The sequence below is a fragment of the Astatotilapia calliptera genome, chromosome 4, assembly GCF_964374335.1.
Source record: "Astatotilapia calliptera chromosome 4, fAstCal68.1, whole genome shotgun sequence".
Lineage (NCBI taxonomy): Eukaryota > Metazoa > Chordata > Actinopteri > Cichliformes > Cichlidae > Astatotilapia > Astatotilapia calliptera.
This window is the reverse complement of record NC_137425.1, coordinates 35,200,776-35,220,747: the sequence shown is the minus strand read 5'-3', so window position 1 is coordinate 35,220,747 and position 19,972 is coordinate 35,200,776. Positions and strand designations below refer to the sequence as shown.

Genomic DNA, 19,972 nt, shown 5'->3' with positions numbered 1-19,972 from the left:
TCCTAATGACACCATTTCTGCTTCATATTAAATTCAATAAAGATGCTGACATGTATCTGTAGCAACAACATCATTGAATCTAGAACAACTGGAGCCAAACCAGTGGCTCTGCTGGGATCACTGGTGAGCCAACACTTCCTTGTTGATGCAGATTTCAGGGCTTCCTTTTGCTCCTCTGTTATAACTGTTCTCTCTTCTCAACACATGATGACACAAAGGAATCAGCAGTGACAAAGATGATGCTGAAGAGAAGCACACACTTCACACATATAACAGACCAGTGCAGTTACACACACCTCTGCTCGACATCAGGCCTCAAACAAAGACACAAAACACTAACTTGACTCTAAACAGAAGAAACGAGCAGCTGTTTCTGTTCTGTGCTTATTTATATTTGACACACATGCTTCTCTTTGTGCAAACACACATCGCACTATAAGGGTAACCTCGCACACAATGATTGGACAGCACAGTGATGATGCTGGGAGATCCTATACGCAGCAACACAGAAACACTGAGAACTTTAAACAATGATGGAAAGTGTTATAAATGACTTGTTGGCCTCTGATCTGTCACAAACAGCTGAAACGTGTCTCTCATGAGTCACATGAAGGTTTTTGACAGAAAGGACAAAAAGTAGCTGCAGTCAGTTTGTGTCATTTTTATATTTATTCATCTGGGAGAAAAATCTGAGGGACATTAAAATGTGTTTTCAACAGAGACAAGAACATGAATATAACAGAACAGGTAAATGAACATGTTTCAAGTAAACAGCTGGACTGATCAGGTCCAAACACAGAGTGATAAACTTGTCAAACAGCTGTCATATCTTTATATAGAAGCTCTTTATAAATGCTGCTCACTGCAGTCTGTTTACTAATAATGTCAAAGTGTTAGAAACACAGAAACATCAGAATGGTCTTTGTTCACAGAAACCTGTCTGGGATCCTTTGTTGTTCTTTTGATGCAGAGTTACATTATAAATATAAAGAGTTATTTCAGAGTCTCATCAGTTTTCCTGCATGTCTTTATTTAACACATCAGCAGGGCTGAAGCTCTCATGTTAAACACACACTGATCTATGGACACGTTCATGTGTTTCTAACAGAACCAGGCTGTTATCAGCCTGCACTAACATTATGTCACACACACTGAATGTAACAGTGACAGTTTACATCATCACACAATCAGCTGTGATTGTTTCACTGTCATCAAACGAGTCAACAGGAAGTAGAATCAATAGAAACCAATCATTTCCTGACAGCATGTCTGATGGAAATAAGTGCAGATTATGTATGAAGTCTAACTGCACACAGTAACTGTGTTACAATAAGGACTTAACAGCGCCCTCTGCTGGAGTGTTTCAGTACTGCGTTAACTAGAATACACCACCTCCTCCTCACACCACCTGCTACAGCTCTACTCTTCTATGACTACAGTCATCCACAGCACTGATGTGAGGTCACATGGTTCATATGTAAGGAGCACAGCTGACCTCAGGTCAGTTTAATGACTGTGAGCAGCAGCTGTGTTATTGTCACTGTGACAGGGAGACACTCTCAGACACAGCGCTCATGTCAGCTTGTTCTCATGCAGGAGGATCAGGAGCTCCATGTTTGTCTTTCTGTTTGAATCATGATGTGTTTGTGCCATCAGAGTCTGTCATGAGTACTCAGGGTTTCACAGCAGCTCTTCTGGATGCTGACGAGGACTCCAACCTCATGTTTCACCTCTCTGAGCTTCTGATGTCTGTGAACACTCGTGTTTCTTCTCTGGGCTCATCTGGACAAAAACACCTTTCTGTGTTTGGCTGCAGCCTCATTCTGACTGACAGGAAGTGTGTTATCCATGAGCTGCACTTCTGTGAGGAAGTTTCCTGCTGTGTTTCCTGTCTGTGGACAAACACGAGTGTTCCAGCTGAGGACTTGCTTCCTTCCACCTGTCCATACAGGACATCACGCTGTCTGCAGCTCTGTAAATGCAGCTCCAGGTCCTTCCACGTGCTGCTCTGTATTTGTGCAGTTTGTAGTGTGTCCTGGGAAACGTAGCACACATGGTGTTCTTCTGCTGTTTCCTCCTTTCACTGAGTGTGAAACACTGACGCTGTGCTGTTGTTCACAGAGGGGAGCTGATTCTAGCTGCAGCTGGACTCTGTCATCTAACTGAATGTGTTGGTGCTGATCACGGGGCTCTGAGGGGGGAGCAGCAGGAGGACTCTGGATGCTGACGTCAGTGTATCTGTGGAAGCTCCCACAGCGTGTCTGTCATTCAATATTGTGCTGTATATTGTATCTATGCAAAGATGAACAGACTGTGTGTTCACTGGTCTCTGTGCTGCAGCTCTGATGTCATCATCACTCCCTCCTCCACCCTCAGCAGTCCCAGCATGCTGCTGTGGTGCACCCCACCCTCACTCTACACCTGAGCCACAGACCACACCCTCCACCTCAATATACACCAGTTTTCTCTGCTGTGGAAATGAGATCAGGAGGAAATCATCATTATTATTATTTAATAAACGCTCACATTAATGTGGGCTTATTTGTTTCATATTAGAAACATTAGTTGAGTGTTTTTAGTATAAAATGGTCAAAGTCCCTCTTTTTGCTCCTCCCCTCACCTGTGGATGGGCGGTGCTGTTACCGTGGTGACAGCTTGGATGTGTTTCAGTCCTGCCTGGTTATCACTGCAGGAATCTTTCACATTTATTACAGGTAATAACTCTGATTTTTCTGTGTATTATGAACCAAATGTATCCTGATACACACAGAGATGGATGAGCAGAGGTTTTTTTTGCAGTTTATGTAGTTACTATGGACTTAATGCATACATATTATTAAAATTAGGGCTATAACAGTTGTATTGATGTATAGCAACTTGAAATGCTCCCACAAATGGCTCCACAGCATGTAAAAATATAACAAAAGCTCTGGCGGACTTGGTTCTGTGGTCAGTCTTAAAGGGTGAAGTTAAACTCTGTAATCTTCACTGTGTCACAGAGTTCAGTGAGTCCCGTTATTCACAGTATCAATCAGATCATCAGAGAACAGCTGATCAGCAATCAGTGGTGCCAACAGCGCCTCCTGTGGTGAGAGGATGCAATAATGCAATGTAGCATTTTTCCACTCAACACTTGCAGTCATGGAAACTGTCTGTTGGATCAGCACAGGGACACTGAGGAACCACGAGACCAGAAACTAAACCCAGGATAAAGAGTTTGAGTGAATGTGGTGTTGAAGGTGTGGAGGTGGATCAGAGTGTCAGAGGAGACTCTGTAGAAGGACAGAGTGCCAGCAGGACAGTCCACATACACTGCTGCTCTGTTAGAGACAGAGGAGGAGGAGGAGGAGGAGGAGGAGGAGATGGATGTTACTCTGTTATTGTGCCTGACATGACGAGGACCATCATCAGTGCACCACAGACTCCAGGACTGATCATTCCATCCAAACACACAGTCAGCACTGCGTCCTTTCCTTCTGATGCTTCTGTAACTCACTGATATAGAAACGTTTCCTCTCCACTCGACCTCCCAGTAACAGCGACCAGTCAGACCATTTCTACACAGCAGCTGAGGACGAACATCAAATCTGTCTGGATGATCAGGATATGACTGAACCTCCTCCACATGTGTCACCTTCCTGTTGTTGTCAGACAGTTGGAGCTTTGTGTTCACTGTGTTTGTGTCGATTGTGAGTTGACAGGAATCTGATGGAGAGAACAAACACAATCCAGCTGCAGTTATTGATCCATCATCTGTTCATTGATTGACACTTTGATGATGACTCCTGACATGATGAAGATGGTTGAATGTGTGCTGCTTTGTTTTCATGAATCCCATTAAAAACACACTTACACTTCCTCAGACCTGGTCTCAACCATCGGACTCCAGCAGGCTCCACCCTGAAAGGAGGAGGGGGGTCAGAGCAGCACAGTCAGCATGCACACATGGACATTACATGGCTCTCACACACACACTGTTACACACTGAGCTCAAAGCTCGGCTCCACTGTTTTATTCAAAGAAATCTACATTTATTTATCAGCACATTTAAAAACAGCTTGAGCCAAAGTGCTGCACAGAGTAGAGAGAAAATAGGAAACATACACAGTAATGACTATAAAGACTGGTCAGGATTGAAAGCTACAGAGTACAAATGTGTTTCCAACCGGCTTTTAAAAATGTCCAGTGTTGGTGACGACCTGATGTGAAGGGCGACTGTTCCAGAGTTTGGCTGCAGCCATCGATAAAGCTCACCTCTGTTTTTACGTCTAGTTCTGGTCAGAAGCTGCTTATCTGCAGACCTGAGGGCTCCACTTGGATTCTTTTGTTAAAGAGAGATAAGATGGAGCCAATCCATTCACAGATTTAAAGACAACCAGATCTGGAAGTGGATTCTACCACGTACTGGTAACCAGTGGAAAAAGCTGGTGATGGGTCGTCTAGCACAGACCCACCGCTGGAACCAGACAATTGATGAGGGAGAGAACTGTGACAGCGCCGTTCCTTCACTTGACCTCAGTCGCTCTCGTCTGCTCCCTCGTAACACTGCTCTTTATTGAGCTTACATGAATATGCACAAGTTCATTATGACGTCTTACACAGGTATGAACAAAGAGTACCAGTCTGTGCATAGTGTGTGTGTGTGTGTGTGTGTGTGTGTCTGTGTGTGTGTCTGTGTGTGTCTGTGTGTGTGTGTGTTCGTTCCAGATGTGACCCTGTGACCCCAAAGCTGGTGCTAAGAGTCCAGCGGTCCCCCTAACAAAGGGCTCTTACAAACCTTTGCCATTTCCCAGCATGCAAGGCTCTCGTGGATGCAGGCACACCATTCAGTGCTGACGAGTATGTTGATGTCATTTTGAGGCTACAGGAGGAATTTGATCACAGATTTGCTGACTTCAAGACACACAGAGCCACCTTTCACATTTTTGCGGACCCCTTCTCCTTTGATGTGCAAGATGCCCCTTCTGTGCTTCAAATGGAGCTCATTGAGCTGCAGTGCAACTCTGAACTCAAAGCAAAGTTCAGGGAGGTGAGTGGAAAAGCAGACAAGCTTGGACAATTTTTGAGAGAATTGAGCCCTAGTTTCCCTCGGCTTTCCCGAATGTTCAAGCGGACCATGTGCCTTTTTGGTAGCACATACTTGTGCCAAAAGCTCTTCTCCACTTTGAACTTCAATAAGTCCAAGTACAGGTCCAGACTTACGGATGATCATCTTCAAGACATACTGAGGGCCGCAACTGCTTCCTCCCTCAGGCCAAATCTGGCTCGGCTATGCGAGAGGAAACGCTGCCAGGTCTCTAGCAGCAAGGAGTAGGCAAGAGAAGCCATGTTCAGAAGAACAGTTCATTTTCTACAGTGTTCCATTCATGTTCAGAAGAAGGTTATAGAACTGTTAATACAGACATTTCAATCTAAACACAGCAGATATAGAAGACTGAAAGATACACACAAGTTCACTGACTAAAAATATCTTATTATTATTTTATTTATGTTTTACAGATTGATTTATTTTCTTATTAATTCTTAATTTGTTTATTCATTTTTCATATTTTGTGTTAAAAAATAAAAATAAAGAGATTTGAGAAGATTGGAATTTTTTAACCATGCCTTTCTTGTGGAAAACCTAATGCGGCCCAGCCTCACCCAGACTCTGCCTGCAGCGGCCCCCAGCTAAATTGAGTTTGAGACCCCTGTCCTACACCATAAATCAGTAAGAGAGGGTACGACCTCTCTCATGGCCCCAAGTGGTGTGTGCATGCCAGAGCACTCTGGAAGGCACACAGAGTCTTTACAGACTACTCAGGATCAAACCTCTATCATCATGCAATCGATTATACAACTCTAAGCATATATGAGTAAATATTTCTAAGCATAAATGACAATCAACAATATAAACCTTACAGCTGGTTTTAATAACAGAATTCATTTGTTTCTCAAACGAGAAAGAGCTATCGAGAAACACTCCTAAATCTTTAGTTCTGAACTTTTCCAGTGGGCCAAGGTCAACATTATCTGCTAATGCTAAATAGGCTGCCGTTATTAACTAATGCTAATTTGATGTGAATTAGCATTATGCACTAATGCTAACACTTTTTAACAATGTGAGTAGCTAATGCTAACACTATTTCCCTTAACTTTATAACATTGTGAACGGCTAATGCTAACACTCTTTTCCCTAGCATTACAACATCTGAGCTGCTAATGCTAAGTAGGCCGCCATTAGCACCTACGTCTATCCATCCATCCATCCATTCGCTTCCGCTTATCCTTTTCAGGGTCGCGGGGGGCGCTGGAGCCTATCCCAGCTGTCATAGGGCGAAAGGCGGGGTACACCCTGGACAGGTCGCCAGTCTGTCGCAGGGCTAACACACAGGGACAGACAACCATTCACACTCACATTCACTCGCACATTCACACCTAGTGGCAATTTGGATTATCCAATTAACCTATCCCCACAAGCTGCATGTCTTTGGACGGTGGGAGGAAGCCGGAGTACCCGGAGGGAACCCACGCAAACACGGGGAGAACATGCAAACTCCACACAGAAAGACCCCGGCCTGATGGTGGAATTGAACTCGGGACCTTCTTGCTGTGCGGCAACAGTGCTAACCATCGTGCCACCGTGCTGCCCACCTACGTCTAATTTAAGGCAAATACGCATTAGAACCTAATGCTCATATCGTTTTCCTTTGCTTTATAGCAATGTGAGCAGCTACTGCTAAATAGCATTAGCTAATAACAGCAGTCTAATTTAATGCAAGTTAGCATCATTTGCATTATAACGATGTGAGGAGTTAATGCTAAGTATGCTGCCATTAGTGGCTAATTCTAATTAGGGGTGAATAATTATTACAAGCTAATGCTAATATCGTTTTCTCTTCCCTTTTAACAATGTGAGCAGCTAGTGCTAGGTAGGCTGAAGCTAGCAGCTAATGCTAAAGCTAAAGATAATTTGATGTGAATTAGCATTACATTAGTGAGGAGTTAATGCTAAGTAGACTGCCATTAGCAGGTAATGCTAATTTAAGGTTAATAGGAATTGGCATCTAATGCTAATACCATATTTTCTTGCTTTAACCCTTTAAAACTGGTCAGAGTGGGCACACTCCGTTTTGCGCAACTATTTTTAAATCCCGGTAGCACTGTAATCACGTGAGCTAGCGCAATAATTTTTTTTGCATATGAAACCTGAGGAGTTGTATTTACATCTTATGCCATCAGCTTGTCCTAGGTTACAGTTTCCTTCCACATATGCTTAGGACTCATATTGCTCTGCTGGAAATAGTTTATTTTGATGCATATGCTGTTATTTTGCAAATTTGCAGTATAATATTTATTTTCGTTTTTCCTGCAGTATATAAAAATTGGTGTATTTCAAAAATAAAACTATGAAGGCACTCAAAATAAATTTCCTGAGGTGGGAAACTATTTTGTGCAACTTTTTTGTATTTACAGTTTTGAGGGATAAGCCTCTTAAATTTCTCTAACTAGAAATATATGTTAAAAAAACAAAAACGATTTTCAATTTTTTTGTAGTTTATTGCACTTTTTTGCAATTTATGTAATTACTATGCACTTAATACATACATATTATTAAAATTTAGGCTGTAATGGTTGTATTGATGTATAGCAACTTGAAATGCTCCCAAAAATGGCTCTACAGCATGTAAAAATATAATATAAGCTCTGGCGGACTTGGTTCTATGGTAGGTCTAAACGGGTTAAATCAATATCAGTAGCTAATCCGATTGTTCAGTCTGACGTCAGGTGAAGTCATTTTTATGCATTTAAGAGCTGTGTTGAATTCAACATTACAAACTGAACATTAGAACTATCCTCTTCTCCAGGATTTTCCTGATTTAACATTTCAATATGACATTTCCAGCGCTTTGTTTTCTCTGCTCACAGACAAAACAGATACACGCATGTATATACAGCCCACGTCCAGCTCTGCATGCACTCCTGCTCCATTTCTATAGAGAATAAACAACGTAACACAATCATTCTCCATTGTTTTCAACTCAACCAGCTGCATTTAATGAAGGAGTTTGAATTTACTTTACAACAGCTGCTGTTGTTTCCTGTCTGCATTCATGTTCTTAACTGTACTCCACACATTCTGAACTGGTGTACCGTAATTGTCGGGCTATAAGCCGCTACTTTTTGCACAAGCTTTGAGCCCTGCGGCTTTTAGTCAGGTGCGGCTTTTCTATGGATTGTCCATGAGCGGATTTGTTTTGTTTGTTCCGCTGTTGTACGGCACTACGTTGCCTGGCGGAAGGATCGGGGTTCAAGAGTGGTATGTTGGTCACATGTCCATCCGTCAGGCAACGTAGTGCCGTACAAGTAGCGTGAAAAACAAACTTCAAAGTAGCGCTACCCGTTCAGCTGGAGGCCTGGATGATGAGCGGCGATAAACTTGCAAAAAGCAAGTTATGCCCAACTCCACCATTGGATTCTGACAGCGTGGAAAAGTGTGAAAACATCCACGATCACCAACAGATTTCGAAGGGCTGAATGCTGCATGATGGAGAGGAGGACACCGCCACGGCCCTTCTGAGGGTGTTCGACTCTGACACTGACAACGAGGATTTCTTTGGTTTTGAAAGTGACAACGAAAGAAAGAAGCTGAGAGTGGATGACGAAGCCACCCTGAGCCTGTTTGTTTCCGACACTGGAGGAGAGGACTTTGGTGGTTTTAGTGCGCAGGAAGATGGTGGTGAATGACTGACTTTTCTTCTTGTTAAAGCCTGAGCCTAAAAGGTAGTCCGAATCAATTGTTCTGGTGTGCTGTAGGTTATTGTTATGTACTACATTTGTTACTCATTTATGAAGCACAGTACATGTTTTGTACTTGTAATTACCGCTACTTGTACATATACCTAAAAAGTTATGCAAATATGTACCCATAACTTGTTTTTCAAAATATTAATAAAAGGGGTGTGTCTCCAAACAGCCATCTCTTTCCTGACAATTCTCTTTGTGCATATTCTCTTACATATGATAAGTCAACATTGAAACACCTGCGGCTTTTAGTCAGGTGCGGCTAATGTATGTACAAAACAGGATTTTCCCCTGATTTTAGCTTGTGCGGCTAATATTCAGGTGCGCTCTGTAGTCTGGGAAATACGGTAGTTCTTCCTAAAGTACTGCAGTATTCCTGCCAGTACATCCTTTTAGTTTTCCTAACTGTTTCCTCTGATGCTCGTTGCTATTCTTTCCTCAATGCAAATTCATGCTAAGCTCCTTCATATCCATCCCTGTTTCTAAACCTGTAATAATTGCTTTAATGTGTCTTTGGCCTAATTATGAGTCTGTCCATATGTTTGTAGTTCCCCACTTGCTTTGGTTTCTTAGCTCTGATTCTCTCAAATTTATCCTTGAAATCATTTACTGGCATCTCTCCCTCTCACTCCCACTATCCCCAGAACACCAGAGTATTCATCTCCTGGTTTATCCTATGGCCTCTTTGCATTTTCTCCAATCATCCCTGTTTCTAGAGTCTCACCCCATCTGCAGGCAGTCCAAGAGAAACTGCCTCTGCCATTTTCTTCTTCTTAATCTTTGATTTTTCTCTTCACTTTCTCCATTGGGTCTTCTTAGACGCACTTTCCAGAAAGCAGCAACATTTTTTGTGCCCCATTTTTCAAATTGTGCATCTTACTTCAGCTTAATGTGTTTCCTGTTTTGTTTTTACACAGGTCATGTAAAAGAAATCCTACCAGAGACTCGACAAAGCTGAACTGAAAGACAGCACAGGCAATAAATCAGAGCAGCACAGAACTTAAGCTCATGGTCCATAGAAGCTGGGCTCTACAGGTGTACCAGGACAAGCTTAGTGTAAGTCCCTCGAAAAAGTTTCACTTGTGCTGTTTCGGTGTAAATTACTGGTTTGTTTGAACAATTTCATCAGCTGAACCATAAATACTCCAAAACAATTTCTTTGTGACTCAGTGTGATTTTTCATTTTGTAATATTAGCATGTCAAACTCTACATTCTCTACACAGATGAGAAATGAAGTGTATTTAATAATAAAAGTTATCTCTCAGAGACAAAGTTAGTGTCTCATTCAGGTCTGTATCTGAGTAGCCTCAGACACATGCAGTGCTCATATTTTCTGTTTTGTGTGTCACTCAGACCTCTTCCTGACAGGGGCAGCAATTTCATTTAAAGTCCCATTCACTGATACAGGCTGCTGGAGCTCCAACCAGGAGGGTACACACATGATCCAGGGAAAAAAATTATATATGGTCTCTTAGATAAATATTAAGAGGTCCTGTGTTTTACTAAAAAATCAAAGTAGTAAAACACAGGACCTTTGGGTTAGATATAAGGTGATTTGACAAATCATGTCTGTTGTAAATGAGTAAGCCATTTATCGACCTGACTCAGGTTTTAAATCATCATCAGAAAAGACTGAATCCTGACCTGAGAATCCCAAGTGTACACTTTGGACTCTCCACTGCAGAAAATAGAAGCTTCAGTCCTGAATCCTGCAGGTTGTTGTTACCCAGATCCAGCTCTGTCAGACGGGAGGACTGGGAGCTCAGGACTGAGGACAGAGCTTCACAGCTTCTGTCTGACAGGTTACAGCCACTCAGTCTGAAGAAAGGATGACAAGAAGACATGAAACACTTGTGTTAAAGTATATTCATGGTGCCATGAGGAGCTACTACATTTACAATATTTCAACACTGTTTCAGGACATGCTGGAATCCTTATTGCCTCATGTTACAAAAGACAAATGTGGCAGTTTAGTGTGATTTGGATGGATTCATTAAAAAAACAAAACATAAACACTGTTAATTTTTTCCAAATGAAATTGATTAAATGATGTTAATTGATGAAAAAAAAAATCGATATTGCTTGATCTGACCTCAGCGTTTCCAGTTTGCAGTATTGACTCTTCATCCCAGCAGACAGAAGCTTCACTCCTGAATCCTGCAGGTTGTTGTTACCCAGGTCCAGCTCTGTCAGACGGGAGGACTGGGAGCTCAGGACTGAGGACAGAGCTTCACAGCTTCTGTCTGACAGGTTACAGCCACTCAGTCTGAAATCAAGGTGGAAGGGAGACAAGATCAACCAAACAAATCAGAGCTTTATTGCTTTTTTATTGTTTTTAAGCAGAAATCAGTGAGGTGCTGGTAGATTCTGTTCTTTTGGTTTATTACCCAACAACACACACATACACTAATATTTGTGACTTTTGTAATAGTAGCATTTACAATGCAAAGCAACAGCGATCACAGATTGAAGGGGCCTGAATAAAACTACAATGCAGTGATTTTTAAGATGACCTGTTCTTCCAATTTCCAACAACAGATTTCTCCAACCTTACAGTTAAAAATAATTCTTTATCTCATACTGAATCTTGGTGCACCTCCCCCCAGTTTATTAAAATGGAGTGGTACTGAAGTTGCTGTAAGTGATGTGTGATGCCACTGATTTCCTTTCTGATCCAATACAAAGTAAAATTCAGGCTGGTATCTGCGATACTGATGAAAACTATTCCTTCAGAATCAATACAAGACATCATAAGAAAATATGATGTTTTGTATAACATAAAAAGCCTGAATTTTAAAATATTCAGTTAATAATCAAAAACAGATGTGACTGAAAATAATAAAACTGAGAAACATTTTATGGCCATTCGATCCTTTTACAACCATTGCAAGAGCTTGGTTGGCATAGCCGGCAATACGTTGGATAGTAATAAGTCCGGTGGGTGATGGGCTCCACCAGGGCTGCCCTTTGTCACCGATTCTGTTCATAAATTTTATGTTTAAAGGCTGTATCAAAAGTTCATTCAAGTTACAATATTGTGGTCAAAAGTTCTCCTTTTTTCTTTTATACTATACAACTACGCTGTCTCATGGTTTTAGGACATGGATCTGTCATGGAAGAAATCTATGACCACTTTTAATCAACATTTTAAAAATAAACATGATCACAGATTTACTCACAGAGCCTTGTTGGAGGCTTTGACCACTGGCAGCAGCCTCAGAAGAGCCTCCTCTGAAGCAGAGTATTTCTTCAGGTCAAACACATCCAGATCTTCTTCTGATGACAGTAAGATGAAGACCAGAGCTGACCACTGAGCAGGAGACAGTTTACCTGTGGAGAGACTTCCTGATCTCAGGGACTGTTGGATCTCCTCCACTAGAGAACGATCATCCAGTTCATTCAGACAGTGGATCAGATTGATGCTTTTCTCTGCAGACAGATTCTCACTGAGCTTCTTCTTGATGTACTGGACTGTTTCCTGATTGGTCTGTGAGCTACTTCCTGTCTGTGTCAGCAGACCTCGTAGGAGAGTCTGATTGGTCTGTAGTGAAAGACCCAGGAGGAAGCGGAGGAACAAGTCCAGGTGTCCATTTGGACTCTGTAAGGCCTTGTCCACAGCACTCTGGTGGAGAGATTGAAGTTTTAGTTTGTTAAATAATTTAGACCATGTAGAGGTTGTTTGTTGTTGTTCCAGCAGATTGAGTCCAGAGTTGATGAAGGTCAGATGGACATGAAGAGCAGCCAGAAACTCCTGAACACTCAGATGGATGAAGCAGAACACCTTGTCCTGGTACAGTCCGCTCTCCTCTTTAAAGATCTGTGTGAACACTCCTGAGTACACTGAGGCTGCTCTGATATCGATGCCACACTCTGTCAGGTCTGATTCATAGAAGATCAGGTTTCCTTTCTGCAGCTGATCAAAAGCCAGTTTTCCCAGAGACTCCATCATCTTCCTGCTCTCTGGACTCCAGTGTGGATCTGTCTCAGCTCCTCCATCATACTTGACCTTCTTCACTTTGGCCTGAACCACCAGGAAGTGGATGTACATCTCAGTCAGGGTCTTGGGCAGCTGTCCTCCCTCTCTGGTTTCCAGCACATCCTCCAGAACTGTAGCAGTGATCCAGCAGAAGACTGGGATGTGACACATGATGTGGAGGCTTCGTGATGTCTTGATGTGGGAGATGATCCTGCTGGCCTGCTCTGAATCTCTGAATCTCTTCCTGAAGTACTCCTCCTTCTGTGGGTCAGTGAACCCTCTGACCTCTGTCACCATGCCAACACAGTCAGGAGGGATCTGATTGGCTGCTGCAGGTCGTGTGGTTATCCAGAGGCGAGCAGAGGGAAGCAGTTTCCCCCTGATGAGGTTTATCAGCAGCACATCCACTGAGGTGGACTTTCTAGGGTCAGTTAGGATTGTAGTTTTGTGGAAGTCCAGAGGAAGTCGACACTCATCCAGACCATCAAAGATGAACACAACCTGGAAGTCTTCAAAGCTGCAGATTCCTGCTTCTTTGGTTTCAGTAAAGAAGTGATGAACAAGTCCCACCAAGCTGAACTTTTTCTTCCTCAGCACATTCAGCTCTCTGAAAGTGAATGGAAATATGAACTGGATGTCCTGGTTGGCTTTGTCTTCAGCCCAGTCCAGGCTGTATTTCTGTGTTAAGACTGTTTTCCCAATGCCAGCCACTCCCTTTGTCAGCACTGTTCTGATTGGTTCATCTCTTCCAGGTGAGGCTTTAAAGATGTCTTCTTGTCTGATGGTTGTTTCTGGTCTGTCTGGTTTCCTGGATGCTGTTTCAATCTGTCTGACCTCATGTTCATCATTGACCTCTGCAGTCCCTCCCTCTGTGATGTAGAGCTCTGTGTAGATCTGATTCAGGAGGGTTGGGTTTCCTGCTTTAGCGATGCCCTCAAACACACACTGGAACTTCTTCTTCAGGGTGGATTTAAGGTTACGATGACAAACTGCAGCTTGAAGTTCTGAATGAGAAGAAAAATAAACACTCAATTCCAAAAAGAACTAATCTTTAAAACATGTTGCTCCATCTTCCATCTCTGGAAAATGTCTCATTTATCCAGCAGCTTAAATCTTTAGATAAATCCTCTTACTGCTCTGCAGACGGTCAGCCAGCTCCTCCTGCTTCATTCTCCTCAGGAAGTCCACTGTGATCTTCACAAACGCCTCTCTGCTGCTGCTCCTCTGACTCTCTAAGCATTCTGGGTAATCTGGACTCAGAACCTTCTGGATCTTCTTCAGCTCGTTCTTCACAAAAGTGATGATGTTGTCCTCCAGCAGCTGGAACAGAATATTTATGAATGAGCCAATCAGACTGAAATCATGGAGCCTACAAAGAGCAGCATGGAGACGACCGTGAACAGAACAGATGTAACAGTAGTTGTTGTACATGTACAGACCATAAATATGGAGTCCAGCTGTGTTTGATGCTGCTGGGCAGACTGACCACTGGGAACCTCTGAGCTCTGCTGGTCCACTCTGTGGAGGAACCATGAAGGATTAGATCAACACAGGATAAAGATCCAGGAGTTTCTGCTCAAATAACTTCATCTGAATCAAGTCTGTCAAGTTTTAAACTCTCAGATTGTGAACATATCAGTAATTTTCAGTCTGTTTTCATGGACGTCCTTTCAGTGGTGATGTCAGGGATGATTTTGAAGAAGCTCATCAAACTGAACCATCAGCAGATCACTGCTCCAAAACCAGAACATGATCCGAGTCTCCCTCCACCACCAGAACACCAGCTTTACTAACGTGGTAGATCAGTGTAGTACAGATCAATAACTGATGAGTCATTTGATCAAAATCACTGAGTGCTTCACGTCTGACCCTCTGATGCTTCTGTAGACATTTTGCATATTTAATGAATGTCTGACAGTTTTACATTCATTCTATGAACACAGTGGAAATGTTGTGTTATAGTCTCCATGTTGTTTCCAGCATCATAAATTCTTAAGTTCAGAAAATTAGATTCTTTCTTCACAGCTGAAAAACAACAACATTTATTCTCTATTGAAATCTGCATCGTCCACTCCAAAGGTCACAATCTGAAGGTAACATCTGGTTTTGTTCCCTGTGGTTAACTCTGAGCATCAGTATGGTGGGATTTATCCACTACATCCACACCACTGTGGTTCAGTGTTGTCCTGATGGAGTAACAGCAGCCAGTATGATCCAGGCTTTAGCTGCTGGGTCTCTGTGTGACCTCTCAGACTGTTTAACAGATCAGACACAAAGAGAATCAGAGCAGCTCTGTTCTTTAAAGACAAACATGAACCCACTCAGGTCACACTTTCCCCACAGATATGAGCATCACTGTCCTCAAACAGCAAATGACCAAGTCGAACATTTGGATCTTTTCTCTTTCATTGTTTTCTTTTTAATGAATCTTTGTAACAATCTGAGGATGTTTCAGGTCATATTTATCCAGGAAACACAAACATGTAAAGGAGTCATCACAGCTCTCTGACCTCGTTGCTCCAGGTTCACCACTGAAGACTGGGGGTGGAGTTTTGGACCGGTCACTCCTCACACTCGGACAGCTGGACCCTGCAGACTGTGACCTCTGACCTCTGCAGACACAAACATGATTGAAGCAGCTGTGATCACACAGACTGCAGATAATGCAGCTGTTTCCTGTCAGTAACATCCTCTTAGATTAGAGTTCAGCTTTTTACAGGAAAACTGGACAAAACTGATTTTTGTTACAAACTCATTTTCATTTCCTCTCAGCTCACAAACACAGTCAGACAATCAACCAGAGTCAACACTGATTATAATGTCAGTGCAGAATTATTTCTGTTACTCAGTGAGTTCAGCTCTCTGACCTCGTTGCTCCAGGTTCACCACTGAACTCTGGATTTTGACCTTTGGACCGGTCACTCCTCACAGACGGACAGCTGGACCCTGCAGACTCTGCTCTGTCCTCCTCTTCCTCCATCATCATCTTCAGTCAGTCTGAGAGGTAAACCACAAACACTCAGTGAGTTCACATTAACAGGAGGAACTGAGTTACAGTCGCTGACCTCTGACCTGTCATGTGACCATGAAACCAGGTCAATGTGTCTGTAGGTTCAGTCATCCAGGTCATGTGATCTAAGGAGCTTGGAGAGAAAAGAGACGTCTTTAAGTTTCTGGAAGACGTTTCATCTGAGAAGCTTCTTCAGCTCTAAAACCAAACGGTGGAGAGTCCCAGATATTTAAACCTGAGAGGGAAAGAAAGCATGTCGCTGACCCACCACTGATGTTATTTCAAGGAGGAAACTGAGAGCCTTTGCACCAGGAGCACAAACATCAGCTCCAGCAATGATCCACTGATGTGTTTTTATTCCATGTATGAATGTTGTTATTGACAGAGATGACGTTTGTGTGTCAGTGATGCAGTGACTGTTGTTGTTACCTGTACAGGCTGGTTAGACTCTATGAAACAGATCATACAGATCTCTGCATGTTAGAAGAGACTATTAAAGGTCATGAATGAGACAAAGGCAGGGAGGCGTCCTTTACAGCTAAACAGCAGAGTGAGAGAACAGCCAGCACCTCTACATTTATCACATTATACAGCACATGTATGATACTGACAGGGATGAGAAGAATTTAGTGATTCTGATCCCATCATTGATATTACTTATTGATTCTCAGTAGCTCTGCTCTGACAGTCACCACCATCACTGAGCAGCATATCAAAGACATTTGTGCACATTAACTGCATGTTGTGGCTCAAATGTTTGTGCATGTTGGAGGCATTTCCTCTTTGTTGTGATCAGTGTTGGTCATTACTCAAAACAGTCATTATTACACATATTACACAGAACACTTTGATTAAAAGTAATGGAGTACGTTACTTCATTACTCCTCATAACATTACTTTGATGTTAAAATGAACAAATGAGCATGTAACAACATAAAGCTGAGGTACAGCCCCACACACCAACACAGATCCTGATGAGGTCACGTGATGTTTCTCTGAGTGTTTATGAACACAAATCAAAGATGAAACAGCACAAAGACACTTCAAAGTGATTCTACTGTAGAAACATGAACAGGTAGAAACCTGCAGCCTGACTGCTCATCACTTTGTTACCTGTTCAAGTTCAGCAGCAGCAGCTCACTTTATCACGGTGCTGGTATGGGGTCAGTGTTTACTCAGCTTTAACCTCACTCTGGGTTCTTGGCTAGCCTAGCTTTAGCTTAGTGTTAGCATGCTGTGTGCTAGCTTAGCGTCAGAGCTCTGCAGGTGTCTCTGTGTAAATATTAATCACAGTGACAGTAAAGGAGGTAAAGGGCTGTGACGTCATCACGTACGCTGCGTCCTCTGTGGGCTCTGAGTGAACTCAAAGTACAAACTACAAGTACACAAACACGAACGTAGCTCAGAGTGGCGGACACACTCGGCCTCGTTGGTCCAGCTGTGAGTCCGTTACCGTGAACTATGGAGCGGCAGATTTGTGCTGAACTAAGCTGCACACAGCTGATGTTAGCCAGGAAACATTACACACTGACTTTAATGGAGAGACCGGAAATACAAACACACACAGTTTGTTGTGTGAAGAAATCAAACACGAGCTGAACAAACAGTAAAGTTCCTAAAGACAAACTGTTAAAGGAGGAAACAAAGCAAACTTACAGTTTCTTCACACACCAACAACAAGCTCCACTCCACACCTGGACACTAAACACGGACACACAGGTGAGCTGCTTCCTGGAAGGAGGCGGGACTCCACCTGAAACTCAGCACAGGTGGGAGGGGCTCAGCTCTGTGTGTGCTGATGTGTTAACTTTAAAAATATGCCGTCTGACTGCTCAGACTGAGTCAGAGTAAAGTTCACATGCTGACGTGTGGAGACATTTAGTATTTAGTATTTAGTATTTATTTATTTATTTATTGTCATTGTCAAGAACAATGAAATTGCGTTTGGGGCTTCCATACAACCCAAAAAAAGAAGAAAATAATAAATACCCCTTAAAACCCAAGTGTACATATTTAACCCAGTGTGACTCCAATGCAATAAGACAATCCTTAGCAATAATGTTCGTAGAAATTCAGACAAAGACCTGAGAAACATGACAAAATACAACAATGCACCCATTCAATATTATTGTACTGTGAGATATGATATCAGATATGATAGTTATCTATTTAAGAAAGAGGGGGGGGGGGGGGGGCAGGAGGGGGAAGAGAATAAAGATATGATGCACCAATGCAGACCAGTTCATTGCTATTAAGAAGTTGGATATGGTTATTGTCCGTGAGAGGGGGGCAGAGAGTTCAGGAGCCTCACAGCCTGTGGATACAGGCTGTTGGCCAGTCTGGATGTTCTGGCCTGTATAGACCTGTACCTTCTCCCTGAGGGCAGCAGATGGAAAAGGTGGCGCGCAGGGTGATGTTGGTCCCGCAGGATACTGTGCACCCTCCTCAGACAGCGAGTGGGGAAGATATTACTGATCTCTGGCAGACTTGTTCCAATAATTCTGCCAGCTTCTTTCACCACCCGCTGGAGTGCTTGCTGATCGGCCTTGGTGCAGCTGGGGAACCACACTAGAAATCCATACGTCAGAACGCTGCTGATGGCACAGTTGTAGAAGTTCAACATCAGAGATCTGGGAATGTGTGCGCTCCGCAGTCTCCTCAGGTAGTAGAGGCGCTGTTGGGCCTTCCGTGCAACTGAGGTGATATGGTTGCCCCAGGACAGGTCCTCGGTCACAGTTACCCCCAAGAATTTAAAACTGCTCACCCTCTCCACCGCCTCACTGCCAATGAAGAGAGGCAGATGGTTGTTATGACCCCTCTTCCGGAAATCTACAATGATCTCCTTGGTCTTTTTGGTGTTTAAGACCAAGTTATTGTCGTGGCACCATGACTCTAGTTGTTGCACCTCTGTCCTATAGTTTGTCTCATCATTGTTGGATATAAGTCCGAGCACTGTAGTGTCATCTGCAAACTTAACAATGAGATTGGACGCGCAGGAGGAAATACAGTCATGGGTGAAGAGAGTGTATAGCAGAGGGCTCAGAACACACCCCTGAGGGGCACCGGTGTTGACCACAAGGGTGGAAGAGGTGTTCTTACCCACTCTGACACTCTGTCTACGGTTAGTGAGGAAGTCCACAATCCAGTTGCACAGAGAGGAGTTAAGTCCCAGTTGGTGGAGTTTGGGACGTAGTTTGTATGGCCGGATGGTATTAAAAGCCGAGCTGTAGTCTACAAAGAGGAGCCGTGCATAGGTGTTCCTGTGTTCCAAGTGCTTCAGTAATGTGTGCAGCACTGTGGCGATCGCATCCTCGGTTGACCGGTTCTCCCTGTATGCAAACTGGTGCGAGTCCAGGGATGGTGGAAAAGCAGCTCTGATGAAACCTTGTTGTAGCTGCAGGTGTGAACACACTGATCCCAGATCAGCTCTGCTGTATTTGTAACATGAACATTTCTGCTGCAAAGCTTCAAATGTTCAGCATGTTTCTCTGTTTCCAGTCTATAGATCCAGTCACACTTTCTACCTTCACCTGTGCAGTAAAGACTGAGAGCAGAGCTGAAAGCAAGCGTCCAATCAGTGAGCAGCATCAACACCTGAGCTTCATTCAGACTCTGTTATTGAAGATGTTGTTGGTACAAAGTTCATCTGCTGCTCACATGAATCCATGAAAGATTTATTTCACTGAATGTTTCTTCAAAGCTCATTTCAACCTGTTGAAGTCATGAATGAAAGTGCAGACTGAGAGTGGATCACATGATGTTTGAGGTGTGTCATGTGACATGTTCAGTATTGTCACACATGTCTAGATTGTCCCTGATATCATAACTGCTCAAACACTGATGATTATATTTGAAGAATTATTCCTGATGGCAGCAAAGTTTGAATGGAGCTCTCTGTCTGTGCTGATTTGTCGCCCTCTGGATGTCAAAGCACAAACTGCATGATGTCACTGTAACCACCACAGTGACAGGAAGTGTTTTTATGACTGAAACACTGAAATGATGCTAACGGCTGTCGTTAGGCTCACTGACAGCAGTGTTGATGTGTTCATGTCAAACACTGGCTCAGGTCAGACTCCTTCATCCTTCTCCAGCGTGAGGCCGCCCTCAGACCCACAGGAGCTCTGACCTTTGACCTCCTGACTATATTTTTATATTTCATTTTTACTTGCTGCCAGGAACGTTTGGGGCCTGTTGGGTT

The 19,972-nt window shown here is 43.1% G+C and overlaps 1 protein-coding gene across 2 annotated transcripts; it reads right to left on the bottom strand.

Moving 5' to 3' along the window:
- Positions 1-650: 650 nt before the first annotated feature.
- Positions 651-17,517, bottom strand: LOC145428406 (protein NLRC3-like). 2 transcript variants are annotated; one of them, XM_080300551.1, is made up of 11 exons: positions 17,428-17,512; positions 15,834-15,904; positions 15,629-15,758; positions 15,272-15,373; positions 14,201-14,279; positions 13,895-14,081; positions 11,965-13,765; positions 10,878-11,051; positions 10,430-10,603; positions 3,854-3,900; positions 651-3,705 (listed from the first exon to the last, which is right to left on the bottom strand). In XM_080300551.1, the coding sequence occupies exons 3-11, from the start codon at positions 15,745-15,747 to the stop codon at positions 3,161-3,163; spliced, it is 3,228 nt and encodes a 1,075-aa protein (XP_080156677.1). In that variant the 5' UTR covers positions 15,748-15,758; positions 15,834-15,904; positions 17,428-17,512; the 3' UTR covers positions 651-3,160. The 2 variants fall into 2 exon arrangements, with proteins under 2 accessions (XP_080156677.1, XP_080156678.1); XM_080300552.1 differs by lacking the exon at positions 15,834-15,904 and having other exon boundaries at positions 17,428-17,517.
- Positions 17,518-19,972: the final 2,455 nt, after the last annotated feature.